The sequence below is a fragment of the Canis aureus genome, chromosome 30 (assembly GCF_053574225.1).
Source record: "Canis aureus isolate CA01 chromosome 30, VMU_Caureus_v.1.0, whole genome shotgun sequence".
NCBI classification, from domain to species: Eukaryota; Metazoa; Chordata; class Mammalia; order Carnivora; family Canidae; genus Canis; species Canis aureus.
Window position 1 is genome coordinate 6,786,367 of NC_135640.1, and position 19,301 is coordinate 6,805,667.

General features: G+C 34.1%; 1 protein-coding gene across 4 annotated transcripts in view; it reads right to left on the reverse strand.

The window, feature by feature from the left end:
* The window catches only part of CADM2 (cell adhesion molecule 2), a 1,060,955-nt gene that overhangs the window by 230,825 nt on the left and 810,829 nt on the right, over window positions 1-19,301 (reverse strand). For all 4 annotated transcript variants that reach the window (XM_077878754.1, XM_077878755.1, XM_077878756.1 and 1 more), the window contains one exon: window positions 14,922-15,071. In XM_077878754.1, coding sequence (XP_077734880.1) covers window positions 14,922-15,071 — 150 coding nt within the window. The remainder of the gene's footprint in view (window positions 1-14,921; window positions 15,072-19,301) is intronic.

The window sequence follows — 19,301 nt, forward strand, 5'->3', positions numbered from 1 at the left end:
AGTGAGATTATTTTCTTCTGACACATAAAGATCGATTATAAACAATTCTATTGCATACTGAAGCACAAAGGTTATAGATGTTAAAACTTCTGTTGAGAATGTCTGACGATAAAAAACCAGCCCATTCTCAAATTTTGAATATAGCCAGTCTTCCTTATTTGTCTGATATGATCAGACAAATGATCTTCAATGATCTTAATCTTTCAATGATATTAATACAGTAAAATATGTGATCATTTTGACATTTGCAAGAAGTTATCAGAGACCATTTTACAATACTAATAGGACATTTTGAACTGTACATTCCATCAAAAAGCCCCATCAGAAATTTATGGATCTTGAAGTCAATATTTATCATCAAAATATATTTAACTAAAACTTCACAAGATAAATACTATAACCAGATACTAATGAAGAATTGAAGATGAATTTTGAAAATGCAGCAAAACTTGGCTCATTTGGATAAAGTTTAAAATGAATATCTTAAGATTGCTGAAATTGCTTCAAAATCTCTTTCCATCCTGTTAACATACTTGTCTGAGATTCACTTCTCCACTATGACTGCTATTAATATAAGATGGAAATAGTTTAGATTATACATCATTCCCTGAAAGAAATGCTAGTCAGTCCAAAGAGATTAGATAAATTAAGCAGGAAGCAAGCTCATGTCACATTAAAATTTAAACAATTGATATATTGATATATATATATATGTAATGTTCATTCAAAATGTTCATGTAGGTTTCTAATATGAAAAGTTGCTATTTATTTCATAACTTTTTTCAAGTTTGTATTGATTTATTCATGAGAGACAGAGAGAGAGAGAGAGGCAGAGACACAGGCAGAGGGAGAAGCAGGCTCCACGCAGGGAGCCTAATGTGGGACTCAATTCCGGGACCCTGGGATCACATCCTGAGCCAAAGGCAGACACTCAATGGCTGAGCCACTTAGGCGTCCCTATTTCATAACTTTTTGTGTAGTTCTGAATATAGAATAACAAAAAATTACAATTAGTAATTCTCTGTATTATTCCTAATACACCATACTCAATGAGTGCATACAATTTTTTAATTATTTTCTTTTGAAAATAATAATAATAAAAAGTTGGAGTTTGCATTTTGTATTTTTTCACTTTTATTGTTTCATTTTTTAAATCATCTTTTGTACTTTACAAAGATTTCACTTATGCTTGATTTAGGAAAAAAACAAATGTCTCTCACCATAGATGATTTGACAAGTACTGACTGGGTTCCATGAATAAGGTTAATCTGTTTGTTGTGGTCGCTATTGCAGCTCCACTCCTAGAACCTTGGACTGAAAGTTGCAGAAAAGACATTTCTACTTCCTGTGCATGCATCAGCAGCAACAAAAACCAGCTCCCCTCTTTTCTACTACCTGTAGTAGTTTGGTACATGTACCTTCAACCTGTAAAATTAGAGTAAATGGAACATCTACTAATTATTTTGAATCTATAATCTTAGACTCCCCTTAGAAACAGAATTATTATTAATTTCTTTTGTCATGCCTTCTTTGACATAAATAGGTGGTAGTAGATTAATAGTATAGTCAATTGTACGGCTACTCATAATCGGATTACTTTGCTCCTGATTTGAAAACTAGAAATTGATTTTTGGTTGCATGATTATGTCACTAAACTCAGTCAATCAATTCCTTGCTTAAATACCTTTCAAATATATTCTTCCTATTTTCTTAGCTCTATTTTTTGTTTAGGTCAGGTAACTCTCCAAATACTGAATTTTTAAAAAAATTCTGTTAAAAAAAAGCTATAGCTCATGTACTAAGGCAGGAAATTAAAGTAGAGCTATGGCTATTTAAAAATAGAATCACAATTATTTGTAGACAATTCAGGGTAGTATAATGAGAAACCCAAAAGAAATTCAAAACACTATCAGAACTGGTAAGAGAGTATTTAGTGAAGAGGTAATAAAAAAATAGAAATGTACATTTTGACTTACTAGATATTGAATCAATATATAGAAGGGGACAAAAAATTGGTTAAAGTGGCTGCCAGTGTTGGGGTACCAGGCCTGGTTTCCATTCTCACTGTGTGCCACTCTTTTGTCATGTAATCTCAGTGACGGTTCTACAAATGATTGAGCTTTAACTTCTCTTTATGAAAATCTTGTACTGTAGAGAACCTAAAAGTTCTCTCTCCCTAAGATAGGTCACTTTTACTAAAGCCTTTAGAGTCACAACTCAGCTTCCATAGTAAAAACCCTCATTGCATTTCACCTTCAACATAGTTATAGCACCCAGGGAATAGTGAGGGTGGATATCATCTCTTAAATATATTTTTGCTTATGAAAAGGCTTTTTAAAGGTATATATCCATTCACAGCCACTTTCAGTTTAAAGAGAATATTTATGATCTCAAATTCCTATTAGACTGAAATTGCTTAAGATTTTTTTTTTTTGATGTTGCATCATTTGATTTTTCAACATGTCAAAAATCTCAAAAAACAAACAAACAAACAAACAAACAAACAAAAAAACAACCCACAAACCTCTAAGAAGGACAGCCCGGATAGCTCAGCAGTTTGGCGCTGCCTTCAGACCAGGGCCTGATACTGGAAACCCGGGATTGAGTCCCACGTGGGGCTTCCTGCATGGAGCCTGCTTCTCCCTCTGTCTCTCTGTGTGTGTGTGTGTGTGTGTGTGTGTGTGTGTGTGTGTGTGTGTCTCATGAATAAATAAATAAAATTTAAAAAAACAAAAAACAAAAAACAAAACAAAACCTCTAAGAAGAGTTACCGCCTAAAAAAAAAAAAAAAAAAAAGAGTTACCGCCTGCAAACCTGCACATAGAAGCCCATCGTCCTTCACCACACACTGGCCTCAAGAGGCATATAGGTTGGAACTGAAATTGCTTCGTGTAATTGGTCAAGGTTGATTCAGGAACCCACGCAAATCCATGATCCAACTGAGATTTGAACTCAGCTGCCCTATAAACTTCAACCAATTCTTCCATAATATTTGCAAAGGTTCATGAGATAGGATTTTAAGGTACTCCCCCAAAAATAAGTCAACAATAAACAATTATCATTTTCATATGAAAGTATAGTTACTGGTCCCGAGAAGATGTTTTAATCACAATTCATCATTAGGAAATAGGCCATTTGGTCTTGTGGCATGCAATTTCCAGCATCAAAAGAAAGGTAGGCTATATGTATCTGAAGGGGCTTTGAAAGTAAATCTATTTCTAGATTCATACTACTATCATTCTCTCTAAAAAGTAAACGTGAATATACAGAGCATATAGACCAACCATTCAGCATTTCCCCTTCCCATTTCCCATTTGTACTTCAGTCCAGTCATTAATCTCAATATAGATAAGCATAAAACCTGGAGATTTAATTCTTACAAACATCCACACTTTGGCACTAAAATAATACTGCCTCCTACACTTAATAGTGCCGCAAAATACTCGTTTACTGCTATTTCCAAGGATTGCTACAAGGGCCTGGTGGGACTGAAGAAATAATAAACTAAGGAAAATGGAGTGCTTAAACTAATTTATAACTCTTCATGCTCACACAGCACAAAACAATACATTAAAAATATTTATTCAGGAAAAGCTGTTTCTAAATTGTATGATTCTTTTTGATTGTAGAGAAATGTTACTTGAAGAGGGGTGGAGGAGGAAAAATACTCAGTTTTTATAAATAAAGGAAATATACAAAATTAATTTAAAAATACTAAGTGAATAAAAATAAATAAATAAATAAATAAATAAATAAATAAATAAATAAAAATACTAAGTGAATAAATTAAAAAGTAGATCATATTCATTAACTACAATAAATTGGACAACTTAGAAGAAATGGATAAATTCCTAGAAACAAATAACCATCCAAAATTGAATCAGGAAGAAATAGAAAATTTGAAGAGACCAAATACTAGCAATGAAGTTGAATCCATAATCACGGAACTCCCAGTAAACTAAAGTCCAAGACCAGATGGCTTCACAGGTGAATTCCACCAAACATTTAAGAAAGAGTTAATGCCTAATCTCCTCAAACTCTTCCAAAAAACTTTTTAAAAAGGAAAGAAAGCTGCCAAATTTATTTTATGAGGCCAGAGCTACTCTGATACAAAAACCAGACAAAGATACAACAATAAAGAGAACTGCAGACCAATACTTCTGGTGAACATAGATACAAAAATCTTCAGCAAAATATTAGCAAGCCAAATCCAACAGTACATTAAAAAATCATTCACCAACATCAAATTTCAGGGATGCAAGTGTTATTTCATATTCACAAATCAATGTGATCCATATACATTAATAAGAAAAAAGATAAAATCCATATGATCATTTCAGTAGATGTGAAAAAAAAAAAAACCCTCACTTGACAAAGTACAATACTTTTTCATTATAAAACCCCTCAACAAAGTAGGCTTAAAGGGATCATATCTCAATGTAAGTAAAGGCCTTATATGAAAAACCAGCAACTGACATCACACCCAATGGTAAAAAACTGACAGCTTTTCCTCTAAGATCAGGAACAAGACAAGGATATCCACTCTTACTACTGTTTTTTCAACATAGTGTTGAATGTTCTAACAGCAGCAATCAGATAAGAAAAAGAAATTTAAAAAAACACATAATTATTGGTAAGGAAGAAGTAAAATTTTCACTATTTGCAGATGGCATGCTAGTATATACAGAAAATCCTAAAGCCTCCACCAAAAAATGAATCATCATTTTAAAATTAGTATCACCATTAATGAATGACTGTGTATGTTCTTATTGCTACTTTTTGCAACTTATACCAATACTTCCTAGTTTACTTATAAAAAAGCTCATCAGGATTGAAAAAGGGCAATACTAATTAGGGGTACCCAAGTTGTAATATTTGAAATAGAGTTTTCTTATTCATTTTGTATGTCATATTGAAGTTATTTTCATAAAAAAATTATCCTTTCAAGAGAAAAGAATATTCCACATAGATTCTACACACAGCCTATTGAATGTGAGCTTTGCTGAAGGTAGAAGGTGTAAATTATAGTGATTGCCTGGCTAAGTGGCCACACCCCTAGTCATATTGCAAAGCACAGTAGAGGCCCTTAGTTAAGCTGAACCAATCCATTTCTGTCTACTGAAATTTTGAAAGTAGGTGAGAGAAATGCAATTAACTAAGTTTTGTGTGGAATAATCTTTATGTTAGTCTTACAGGCCTAAGTTTTCATCAGTCTCAAATTCAAAAAATTAGCACTATTTTTACAATGTAGATTCACCATAGATGGGGATATTACTGTCTCAAAGTCTGTTATACATTATTAAGAAAAACACAGAATGGGTAAAAACTCTAAAAATTAAATGGTAAAACTTTAAATGCTATGTTGTATCTAAATAGAATTATATTGGTATAAACCAAATTATTACAAATAGAATTAAATTTATACATTATGGACAGTATAATTTGATGCTGTTATGATTTTCTTATGCTTACTAAGAACTATAATGGCAATGTTATTTTTTAATATTTTATTTATTTATTCACGAGAGACACAGAGAGAGAAATAGAGGCAGAGACACAGGCAGAGGGAGAAGCAGGCTCTACGTAGGGAGCCCGACGTGGGACTCGATTCCGGGTCTTCAGGATCAAGCCCTGGGCTGAAGGAGGCGCTAAACCGCTGAGCCACCAGGGCTGCCCAGCAATGTTATTTTGAAACTTACTTAAAAAAAATTTTAGGATATCTTACATTCTCCATGGTCTCTGTTCGGATCCTGATTAAAAGGCCATTCAACATAGACACCATATCAGTATGTCACCAGGAAACCAGGTCCCTGCGTAGTACACTGTTACTTCATTTATCTGATAAATAATACATCATACTTTATTTGTGTTTCTTTTCTTTCTTTCCTTTTTTTTCTTTCTTTTCTTTTCTTTTCTTTTCTTTCTTTTCTTTTCTTTTCTTTTCTTTCTTTTCTTTCTTTCTTTTCTTTTCTTTTCTTTTCTTTTCTTTTCTTTTCTTTTCTTTTCTTTCTTTTCTTTTTCTTTTTTTTTAAGATTTTATTTATTTATTCCTGACAGACACAGAGACAGAGGCAGAGACACAGGTAGAGAGAGAAGCAGGCTCCCTGCAGGGAGTTCAATGCGGGACTCAATCCCAGAACTCCAGGATCACTCCCTGACCCAAAGGCAGACACTCAACCGCTGAGCCACCCAGGAGTTCCAATTTGTAACTGTTTCTTTAAATAAATTAATTTAATCCAAAAAAGGTGTATTTTCAGTCATATGTACTTCAAGTGAAATTATTTTTTTCCTAGAATCATGGAAAACATATTTACCAATTTTTTGAGCATTTCACAACCTCTATGATGAGGCTTCTTATGAACTAAGTAGAATTACATTAACCTATCTGTATAATACTTCACCCAATATGTTCCCCCTACATCATCCACCATTCCTATACGTGGATGATATATAATAACCTGCTACTTGATGACAGTAGTCATGTTGTATTTATTTTCGTAGTTCCAATGCGAGGATAATTCCTGGGACATTGAAGTATTTCACAGAATGGAACTGAAATGGTGACTTGGAAATCATTTAAATATTAAATCTGCTTGGCCATTTGTAGATAAACATTTAGTTCGTGAACACTGCTTTCTTAAATAACTATTAATTTCCCAAATTGAATATCTTTAATATCACAAAAGATAGTTCCCCCAAACCTGGTAGGTCATTGCTTGCATTTTTAAAGCTGTTTGGGAGATGGAAAGAGACGACACAATGGTGCTGACACTCCACCCACCCTGACTCTAGCCATGATCCACTTCTACTGCCATGATCATAAATATTGCTGATTATGTCAGTTGACCTCTGTTTCCTCCCATCTTTTAACAATTGCTGACTATGTACTGACCCTGTATATGTTACCAACATACTAATATACTTATAAAATATGTGCCCAGAAACATATATAATTAGAAGATAAAGGGGATCTTATTTTAACTAGGACAGGCTTTCTTTCAAGCAGCTCTGTTAAACCTGGAAAGGACTACTCAAAAATTAATGAGCCATAATAACTGGAAACAAACTAGCATAGCACCCATCACACTTTAGATAGTTAGCAAGTATCTATTCAATGAATGATGGTATAAACACAAAGGTTAATCATCAGAAGGTAGAATAAAATATTTCAGGTATTTTTTTCTCTTTGTAGGATTTTGCTTAAAAAAAAAAAAACTGTTAGTGAACAGCACCATGAAATAAATAAAAGCACTTAATCCAGGAACTTGCTCAATTTCAGAGACCTACAATTACTTCATTTATTTGTACTACATTTCCCTTCTATTTATAAACAAAAACCTTGTTAAAAGCATCAAAAAAGTAGTAATCTTAATGAAACTTAATTTCTCTAAAATATATTGTCAAGTATGGAAATTATGCTGAATTTCAAAATAGTCAAAAATTAACATTTGCTCAAAACACGTAAGCATACATATGTAATTTTGAATGTCCAAGTTCCAAATCTTGATGCTGTTATAGCTTAACATGCAACCAATAAAATCATATAACCAATAAAATTTATAGTGTATGTGGTTATTTATGTTTTTCTTGAAATTGCTGGACTTAAACAACACGCATAAATAGATTTAGAAAGCCTATTATGTATAACTAAAGATTTTGCTTATATTTAGTGAATATTTCCAATAATGGCTTTAACATTAAAAGATTAAGTGAAAAGAAATTATTTCTTTACAAAATCTGTTAGCACACAGTTTAACATATATTTTGAATTTGAGGAATACAACATTGAAAAAAATTAATATGTTTTAGGAAGTGTTGTGACTTCTTTCTACCCCAAAGAAACAATTCTAATGAGGGTAGTTGTGAGCACAGAGTGATGCAAGGTTTTCCATAGAAATTATCTTCACTAAAAAAATAATAATAATAATAATAATCTTCACTGAAAATTGGATAGGGAGAAATTTCTGTATATGTATATGCATGTATACACAGCAATAACCAGTAAAAGCTGTGCTGGTTACTTTCTGCTTATCCTTCTAGGTCTCCGCCCTACCCTCACACCTCCCGACCCCTGTTCTTTGCCCTGGGATGGTAAACTACCCAGAATTCTTTGACCTACACATAAAATGGGTTGCCTACTGTACAAGGTTGCTGTGAATACAATGACAAAATATAAGCATGAAAGTTATTGAAAAATTGTGTAATTTTAAGCTGTCATCATTAATTCCATGTCTTTGTTATAACTTATACATAATATTTTTTTAAAAATTAAGGAAGAAAGGGTAAGAAAAAAGAAGGATAATAGTGACTACTTTAATACCTGCCTTACCGAGTTAATTTTTAACATTTTAAAGTCTGTCACATTTATTGAAACCAGTCATGGGTAAGGATACTGTCAGGTGGCATTGGTTGGCATGGAGCCAGGAACTTGTACCTTCATTTCGGGTTCATGCCATTTTTCTTCTCTTTATCACTCCTTGTTCTAGGACACCTTATTCATGTTCTTTCTCTCCCACTGTCCCCACTATCAATGTAAAATTATCTACAGAATAATTAGATAACGCCAGTGATTTTTGGTTATGCCCTTAATAACATTTTATTTTCATTCCTTCAGTAATGAAATTTCCTTTAGGAAATATTTGAGAATCATTCAAACATAATTCAAAAAAAGCAGAACTCCTGTGAAGAGAAACGTCATAAAAAGGTATGTATTTTCCATTTTTATATAAAAACAAATACAAGCACATAGAGATATGTCTGTTAAATGCATACGCTGTGCACCTTTGGAGATGTTTGTCCAAAGCATTTTTTGTCAATAATAGGAAGGAATTGAAGTGTTTTTTTCCTGAGCATTAAGTGATCAGACTGATTGTACTACTTCAATTGTTTTTTCCCCCACACCTGCAGAGAAACAGATGCAATGATCTAACTGATTTTTTTATTTCTATTGCCAAATGCCACACAGCATTCCTGTGGTGCTTCAATGAACTCTACTCCCTCTTCTCGCTGTCACCCTATACCCACTCTATTGCAAATGCTTACTTACTACTATTTATAACAGATGCGATAAGAATTGTGTAAAAAGAAAGAGAAGAGGAGCACAAGTGAATGAGCTACTTATGTCTATTCTAGGTCCCTGTGACCCAAAAGAACCTGTAATGTCATCGTCTTAATTTTTATTTTCTATTTAGATTTGCAGGTTTTTAAGTGTTATAGAAAAAGGCTTCATACAGCAACTATGCAGAAATTAAATAGAATTGTAATTGAATAGTTACTACGTAGGTTAATGATTTTTGGTTTTCAGGTGCACAGAAAAGTAGATAGGGAAATTGTTAAAAATGCAATTGTGATCCAACCACTGGAACATCTGGTTTGGTCAGGTGTCAATGAGCCCCTTTTTCATTCTGCTAGCTGGTGTCAGAAGCAGGATTAGAAGTCAAATCGACTCCTGTCTCTGATGCTACAAATATCCCCATGAAAAAGCTATGCAACTGAAACAGCAAAATGTCATTTACTTAATACTCAACATATATTTATAATGACCTAGGGTTTTCTCAGTTGGAAAAATACCTGTTGTACTCATCAAGGCTGGAATTGGACAAGGTCTGTTGCGGCATGTAAGCCGTGAATCCACATCTACAACTGTGATTTTCAAAAGCACACTAGCTACACATGCCTATTGAGAACTTGAAACATGGCCAGTGTGACTGAGTAACTAACTTTTGATTTTATTTAATTTTTATTTAACTTAAATTTAAATATTCACATGTGGCTGCTGGCCACAGAGTTTTGTTCAGCACAGATATAGAACACTGCTAGTATCATGGAAAATTATCTTGGGCAGTGCTGACTATGATGCATCCCTTTGTCTTACTCTATGTACGTCTTCAACATTTTGAAAGGATCTGCCGCTCCTTACCTAAAAAAAATAAATAAATAAATAAAAGTAGTGGCCACCTGTAGAAGCAGGTGCAATCAGCCATATGGACAATCACTTGTGTTCTCTCTCATTCTCCGGAGCAGTCGTCACTTGCACAGTGTGTGTGCTACTCTAGTCACACTAACCCATGCCTCGCTTCTGCACTTGGTCTCTGCACATGCCTCGCTTGCTGCACAATGTAGCATGTTTGTTTGCTCAAGATAAGCCTTAGGACTGAGGCAAGCCAGATAAATAGGCAGATAGAAAGCTGATATGGGGGGAAAGTGTGGTATGGAGTCTTCAAAAATGCTTCATTTTCAAACTCTTAAATTTGATGGATATCAAATTTGATCCTTGATCCTGTCAAGGATCCTTTCTACTAAGACATCCTGCAGGAACCAAACCAATGACTTCTGAGGGAATAGACATGTTAGACTGCCATTCATGGAAGAGTCTTTTTTTTTTATTCCAAACTTTCTGTTCTCTGTTGCAACAGACTATTTTTTAAAGATTTTTAAAATGTATTTGGGGGGGAGGGGCAGAGGGAGAGAGAGAATCTTAAGCAGGCTCCCCACTGGAGCCTGACTGGGGAGCATGGCGCCTGACTGGGGACTAGATCCCACAACCCTGAGATTATGACCAGAGCAGAAACCAAGAGCCCAGGGCTTAACCCACTACACCACTCAGGTGCCCCTGTTGCAACAAACTATTAAAACCAGAATACAGGGACGCCTAGGTGGCTCAGCAGTTAAGTGTCTGCCTTTGGCCCAGGGTGTGATCCTGGGGTCTGGGATTGAGTCCCATATAAGGCTCCCTGCATGGAGCCTGCTTCACCCTCTGCCTATGTCTCTGCCATTCTCTCTCTCTGTGTCTCTCATGAATAAATAAATAAAATATTTAAAAAAATAAATGAAACTATAACAGAGTTAAAGTTAGAAGCAGTCTTATATAAAAAAGTAAGAACTGGCTATACTTACACACACATACACACACACACAGGCTTTTTTCAACATAACCCTAAGTTATAACAATTGGTAAAGAAAAAATAAAGCAAGTGTATACTACAGCAATTCATATGATCAGATATTGCTATTTTATAGCAGTAAGATGAGGGAATATGTTGCTAACTATCCCACCTATGACATGATGGATTTTTCTCACTATAATTATCTCTCAGAAAAGAGGGGCTGCCTTATTTCCAAGTCTTGTAAATCTTGTATTACAAGTTTTTTTTTCAACAGTATCCTAAGATACATTAGCTTGAAATACCCTGAATCAATTCTGCTTTTAGATGTTCTATAAAGGGTAACTTATGGAATCACTGAAAAAGAAGGCAAAGACATTTCATATAGATTTTGTTTTTGTGCCTGAGGATTTGACCTCACAATTGTAGATGTCACTGTAAACATAATTCTCAAAGCTCGCTCTGCTTAAAAAGCATTACCATAAGTCGTTGCATAGTGGAAATTATTATTATACTCCTGCAGGAGTATAATGAATGAACAACAAAAAAAATGTTCTGCTGTCATAAAAATTCATAGTTGTTGCTTGGGACAAATTCCTCATTGATAATATCCTACACTTTGAAAAAGTGCTGCTAAGCAAGATTATTTCATTAAATGCCAGGATGGAAAACCAATTATCTCTAAGTGAATATATGTTTTTATATTGGTTTAAATATGCGCATATAACTCAAATCAATAAATTAAATATATAACTATATATTTAATTGTCCTATGAATATCTCTAAATGACAGTGTCCCCCAAAACATTTTCTCTTGCTTTACATCATTGGGAAAGTGAGAGTTTTCCATAAAATTGATGTCACCTTATGTTTGGGCATGTATATTTAAATATATATTTACAAACACTTGTAATCAATTAATACTAAAAGCAAAAAGAGGTTGTGAAATCTCTATGTGTGACTCTGATGTATATTTTTTTAACTAATGTGACTTCATTCTTTTTTCTTAAAAATAGATTAATTTATTTTAGAGATACAGCAAGAGTTCAACGGAGCAGACAGAGGAAGAGGGAGAGAGAGAACCTCAAGCAGACTCCCGCTGAGCTTGGATCCAGGCAGGGCTCCATCAGAGGACCTTGTGGTCATGACTGGAGTCAAAATCAAGAGTAGGAAGCACTAAGCACTAAGCACAAGGACTAAGTCACTCAGGCGCCCCAGTGTGACTTCATTCTTTAGAAAGTAACAGAGATCACTTTATCAAAGGTAGTCTTTAAGCTTCATTTTTAGTTCTATAACATTCACTCCTATTGCATATACCTGAAATACAAGCTAGTTTATGTGAGTTATATTTATAAAATTTTAAGTAATTCATAAAATCAAATTTTTATTCTTGAATAATGTCCTTTCCTTTCAAAAAGTCTTAAAATATCACATTAGATATTATATTTTTCAAATGCAAAGAGATATTTTATAGTCTCACAAAATATGTTTAAAAGAGTCCTTAATAGAAACATTAAATACTTAATATTAATAGGGATTAAAATTGCAGTAATACTGCCATAGTGAGTATTTAGCAGATGAACATTTCAAAATTCATTTTCAGACTCTTTAAAATATTCTTAAAGTGGGTCGCCTCCGTGGCTCAGTGGTTGAGCGTCTGCCTTCCGCTCAGGACATGATCCTGGGGTCCCAGGATCAAATCCCACATCGGGCTCCCCTCATGGAGCCTCCTTCTCCCTCTACCTGTGTCTCTGCCTCTCTGTGTGTCTCTCATGAATAAATAAATAAAATCTTAAAAATATATATTCTTAAAGTACCAATAAAAAAGATCTCTAGGACTAGAAGTCCATGTTAAACACAAATGATTACACATCAAACTCTAATCAAAACATAAATATGGAGTCACCATATTGGCTTTAAGTCTGGCCCATATTTGAATCACGATGTTTAAATCACAATATTAACTTTAAATCTCACCTAACTGTGGGACCTTTAATCCCATCCTCCCATATGCTTCTATGAATATGTGGCCATTAGTGAAACCTGTTGCATTTGTCTTTCCAATGGCAGAATAAAACAATAAATAAAAGCTCTTTCTAAGTAAAAAATTCTACAGAAATGCTAGCCTGACCCTCTGTAGTACTTAACTTTATATATTAACTAATTAATTAGGCCAGTACCTCAATATTCACTCAAATGCCAGTCTGTATGTTGCTGTGAAGTATATTTAGATGATATTAATTTAAGTCAGTACACTTCGAGAAAAGCTGATTACTCTGATGTGGCTTTGTTGAATCAGTTAAAGCATTGAGAGAAAATATTTGTGATTCCTGGAAGAAAGGATTTTGTCTCAGACTGCCTTCAGACTTGAGGGGCATTATTGACTTTTCCCCAGGTTTCCAGTCTGCTGGCCTGTCCTGCATATTTCATTCATTTCATTCATTTCAGACCTGCTAGCCTCCTCCATCATCTGAGCCAGTTTCTTTCTTTTTCTTTTTTAAAAAGATTTTATTTATTTATTCACGAGAGACACAGAGAGAGGCAGAGACATAGGCAGAGGGAGAAGCAGGCTCCATGCAGAAGCCCGATGTGGGACTTGATCCCCAAACTCCAGGATCACACCCTGAGCCAAAGGCAGATGCTCAACCACTGAGCCACCCAGGTGTCCCTTAAGCCAGTTTCTTAAAATCTCTCTTTCCTTCCTTCCTTTTCTCTTTCTTTCTCTCCCTCTTTCTCTCTGGAGATATTTATCAACTATACATTTATTTATCTACTAAGATAGAGAACACTTGTCCCCTACCAATGTACTCTAAAATATATTTTGTTCATGTGTTCATTGTCTGTCCTCTACTAAACTATATGTCCTATGAGAGCAGGGATTTTATGTTTGTTCTCCAACTCTACCACCTTTTCTGAAGGAAACCTCAAAAATTATTTGCTGAATTAATACATTAGATCTTTCATTATATATTAAAGTTTAAAATCAATTTAAAAATTTCATTTTAAATCTAGAGTACAACAAAGGGAAAACTTCAGCAAGGTAAAAAATATAGTGAATTCCTATTTTTAGGGCAAATGGACACATTTATTGGACTAATTAATTTAGCTACATTTTAATCATTAAAATGGAACTAATTTCAAATTATCTTACTGTTATCCACACAGATTCATAAGAAATCCAGATATTAAGACCACATTGAATATCTAATATATAAATAGCTATTTATATTCTATATAATTTAAATTTATCTAAAGCAACAGCTCCATATTTTTATTATAGTTCATGAACTCATTTTCCTCCCAATGCTTATAATAATACGTGAAGGCTTGGAAATTCAGTGTATGCTTTTAGTTGTTTGCTTGAATTATGTATCATGAATTTCATTACTCTCTAAATTTTCTAAAGAAAATTTTAATCAAAATCTATCATTCAATAGGGACCCCAGTTAATTAAGGAAGTCTAACTCACCTTGAAGTAAACACACCTTTTTCTTTTCTTTTTTTAATTTTATTTTTCTTTTTAAACACACCTTTTTAAATCTAGTTATTTACTTCCAAACATGGAGCTATTTAAACTTACTATGGGAATAATTTCTACAGTTCTTACCTTCAAGCACAATCATAAGAATAAAATCACAAAACTTTATAAAATCATATAGCATCTTCTAAATATTATTAAGCTAAGGTTAATAAAAAGATCATATCACCTGGAGTGAGGAAAAAATAGTTAACCTATACACAAGGCAATTACAAGAATGAAGGAATACAATATCTAGAGAAGCAATAATGGTTAAGAGAAGGCATAAAATGATTTTTGAAACAGAATTGAAACTGTTTATTTTATTAAAAAGTTGACATAGGTTATCTTTAGTGTTTATGACTTGCAAACTAAAGTATTTAATATTTAACATGTTTAAATACAAGCAGCAGCAGTTTGGTAATCAAAACGAATAATTTGAATCATCTCAGAAAAATAAATTCATTATAATTAGGATATTTCTGAATATGATTAAAACATTTAAAAGAAAATGTATTCACCTTTCTTGTCATCAAAGTACAGAGTCTGTTGAGCTGGATTTGACCACTGGAGGGAGGTGTTATCATTTTGATCAACCCTGCAGGTCAAAATTGCAGTTCCACCTTCAACAACCGTTACATTCTGTGTTAGTGGAAATTGCCCTTGGCTGCCTAAAAGGGGATTAAAGAAAATGTTGATTAAATGAAAGTTATAAAATGATTAACTTCCCAAGAGCTACATCGGACTGAACTTCTCACTCAAAAAAAGAAAAAAATTAAACCAACCATACAACAACTAAACTATATATCACAAAAAGACAGAAAAAATAATTGAAAATCCTTAATCAGGGGACAACAGTTTTGCATACCATTAAGACTCCTTCATACTCCCTTATGTGTTCTAGAAAACCTTCTTTGTCTCCTAGCCACACACGAAGATTTATATTCAAATAGTAACATGATTATCATTAATTTCCTTTGGCCTTGCATTAATTATATAGGGGATCTAGACATCTTTGAAAATGAGGCACTGGAATAATTTTGGCTGAACTGAACTCACTAAAGCAACAGAGGAAACCACATGGAATAGTTCTCTGGTAGCTGATATAATCCTGAATAAAGTCTATGAAATATGGATACTAGAACTTTAGATTCAATTTCTGATAAAATAAATAAAAAAATAATGCTATTATACCAGAGCTTCTTGTAGATGTAGCTGTTTTTTGGAACACGAAATATGTTGGAGGAAACAATGTAAGTATTTTTCAAAAAGTGTCCGTCTTGTAAAATATCTATCAAAACCTTAAGGCGATTAACCTAGGAGATAGAGACAATATTCTCCTTTGTTCCTTTCTCTAGTTTCTTGATTTTCCCCAATGAACATATATTTCTTTTGTAATGAAGAAAAAAACATATTTAAATGACCCTTGTCAAATTGGATATCATTAGAATATAATCAAGTATTCTATCTTCCTAAGGATCATAGTAATTTATTAAAACGATTCATATAATAATGTTACTTAATATGAACTCTTCTAATAGTTAAAACAAAATTCATGCACATGGAAACATAATACATAAGTTTCACTTCAGCGAGATGAACTTTGCCAAGTCTGGTAACAATCATCAACATGGGTAAAAAATGACTTTCCAGAGCCAGGTTAAAACACTATTATGTGAGCAAGGTAGTTCATTAAGTCAAGGATAATTTACACATGCAAGAACATTACAATGACTTAATCGCACCCGTGAAATATATTTCCCTTTTCTTCTTTAGTTTTGTAATGATTCTATCATTACTACAAGCACCACTTGAGGTTATGCTGGAGCTATTGGCATAAAGGATCTTATTACCAAGAAGCCTGTTGATTGGCACCATAAGAGACAGAAGAGCCTGAAGGGGAAAATATCTTTCCAGACCTAACTGACACAAGCACAGAAGTTCATGACCATGTTATATAATTAAGCCTATCAAGTATAAAATCTGATATCAGTAACTTTGTCTTCTCAATGCCAACCTCTTAGAGTCACTATGGCAACTCCCCAGGATATCTCCCTGTAATCTTTAGGGTGGAGTTTTTAAATTGAGGTTAGGAGATGTCTGGAATAAATTCTTTGATAGTTGACTTAAAAGTCAACAGGAGCCAGAGTGAGATGTGTTTTGCCTTCAGCTCAGAGGTGACCTCTAGCAGGGAAACGTGGAGAACTATCAATCTTGTGAAATGAGGTGAGGCGAAAAACCACATAAGGAAAACATGAGCTAAAACGGAAGGAAGGAATAATTACCAGAGATACCAAATTAGCAGTTCATAAATATGAAGCTCAGAATGATTTTAAGATATTTTGCTAAGATTCTCAAGTATTAATGTAGCACATAAACTCAACAATCTGAGGGAGGAGGGATTCTTTAAGTAATAAAAAGCACGCAGCTGCTAATAAGAATATACAGTTCCTCTCAGGTGACAATTTGACTATCAACTGGTACGTAAATAATATTGTCTGCTTCTTTAAAGATGTGGAAAAAGAGCAGTGATGCTTGCAACAATTTCATCCACTACATTTGCAAAATAATTTTCAAAACATCCCCATAAGAAAATATTATCCTTCTCATTTCACAGATGGGTAAACTGACACTGGGAGGTTAAGTGATTTTCCATGGTGAAACAAAGTCAATGAACCATTTGGAATTTGTTCTGAAAGTTTAGTATTTTACTCTTATTCTCCCACAAAGGCTGCTGGGTCATGGTAACTTGATCACTATTGGCTTACGTGTGAATTAGACAATAAAAAATAAATAAGTAAACATTTTAACAATGGAGTTTTCAACTGCATACCTAGCTGAACTATGTCCTCATAAATTTTGTTATAACATTAAAATCGAGTAAGAGAGGATGCCAATATTAACTGCTCTGAAATATCCTATCTTATTCAGAGCTTACTTCTGACACTTATTTTAATCTTTCCTTACTCACCTATAGGGTCTGCTAGGGTCTTCTACATGCCCAGTACTTTCTATACTCTTGCACATCTATGCCTTCTCCTTTCAGGTAGGAGATTAGGACAACTTCCCTCCATCTTCTCCCCACATGGATTCTGACTTTAAAGTATTATGACTTCAGTTCCCCGCAGTCAAATAATTTAGTTTTTCCCAATAGAGAGCAAACTCACGTGGAGAATCTCCTAATCTTAAATACCCTTAGGATAGGTAGTTTCCAAAATCAATTCAAAAGCCAGTTTTGTAAATAGTCAAACTTCTTCTCAAGGTTTAAATTGCCTTTTACTTCTGCTTATAACCTGGAGAGAGCATCAGGGTAATTGCCACTTTTGTCTTTTAACTCTTTGTGGCTCAAGGTTCTCATTTAATTCAATTTCAGAGAGTCTTTCCAAAGAAGTTACTACTTTTCCCAATTAAGGATTGGGAATTAAACATCCTGAATTAAACAGTTAAGCATCCCAAATTAAGGGTTCATTTTCAAGGCATTCATCAAAGAAATATTCCTACTACATGCTTTGCCTTGGATAAATCAACATCTTAAAGATGCATTGAGGAAGAGAAATTTTGCCAAGGAGACTGCAGAGTTCAGAAACTCTGCGAAAGGGTGTGAGGCAGAGAAGAAGGCAGTCTAGGTGTGGTATATAACTCTTTCTTTGTTTCCCACATCTATAAGGATTTCTGAAATGCATTGGTCCTAGCATTTGAGGCTTTACTTTAAAATGTTCCTTACTCTGGCTAAGCTCAGCACCCTCCTAGATTTCAAAGGAGTTACTCTTATCAAACAAGTTTCTGATCAAATTGAAAGGAAACAAAACTTCCAGTTTGGAGTCGTAAAGCTGGCTATTTTTCCAGGCAGCCTGTGTCCTTCGTTTTCCTCCTTCCCTCCTTTTGTTATCTTCTCTTTTATTATTTGCAAAGATACCAGTCTTCTTGAGTTGCTTCTAATCTAATTAAAGGGCAAGTGATGAGATCATCTTATTTATCTTTGAGTCAGCTACACTGTTTAACATTCTGTATTGTGAGTTGGAGTTTCCAGTGGGGGCTCATTGTCCAAAATGGAAGCATCTTCCTTAGAGCAGTGGCTGGCATTGTAGGGGAACTTGTGACAGTAGAATGACCGAGTAACTCAAGTCTTCTGCATTTGTTCAGGGTCAAAAGAGAGGGGCAGAAGGAGGGACTAATTCCTTGCCAAGAAAAAAATATGGAAAATGTAAATCATAAAATCCTTATTAGTATATCGTCTTAAGACATTTTTTTTAAGTTCTAGTTGAAAATCATGAGGAGTATACATAGGATACAACAGATGTAATGTAGAACAGACACATCTAATACCATTGTCAGCCCCCGAAATGGGGCATAAAAAGACAGACTGTGCCAAATTTATGCTCTAGAAGGAGAAAAACATAAAAGATAGTGTCCTTCCTGGGTACCTCATATTACGAGATACTAACATATCTCATCTTCCACAATCACTAGGCCAACGGAAAATATGTGACAAATACAGCTAAACTAATCTGAGCATTCATAATATTCAAGGCACTATTCTAAGAGCATTTCTTGTTTTTCAGTGATTTACTTTTCATGCCAACCTTGTCATCATCTCTACCTTGAAGATGAGGGAACTGATGCAAAGAGAGTTTAAATAATTTGCTCCCAGTCCCACAGCTAGAAAGTGCCACACCAGGTTCTGAACTCTCATATTCTGTGTCCTGACCTCACATGCTTAACCAAAAAACTGCATGGAAAAGAAAGTGAACTTAATTCTGGCTGAGTGACGGTTATGAAATAAGCATAGAGTCTGGAGTCAAACATTTCAAAGATGCATTTAAACCTTTAATATCTATTTTTAATAAGTGAAGGAACACTTGAAATTCCTGCAAAAGCTGTGATGTGCTAACTGGCCCCTA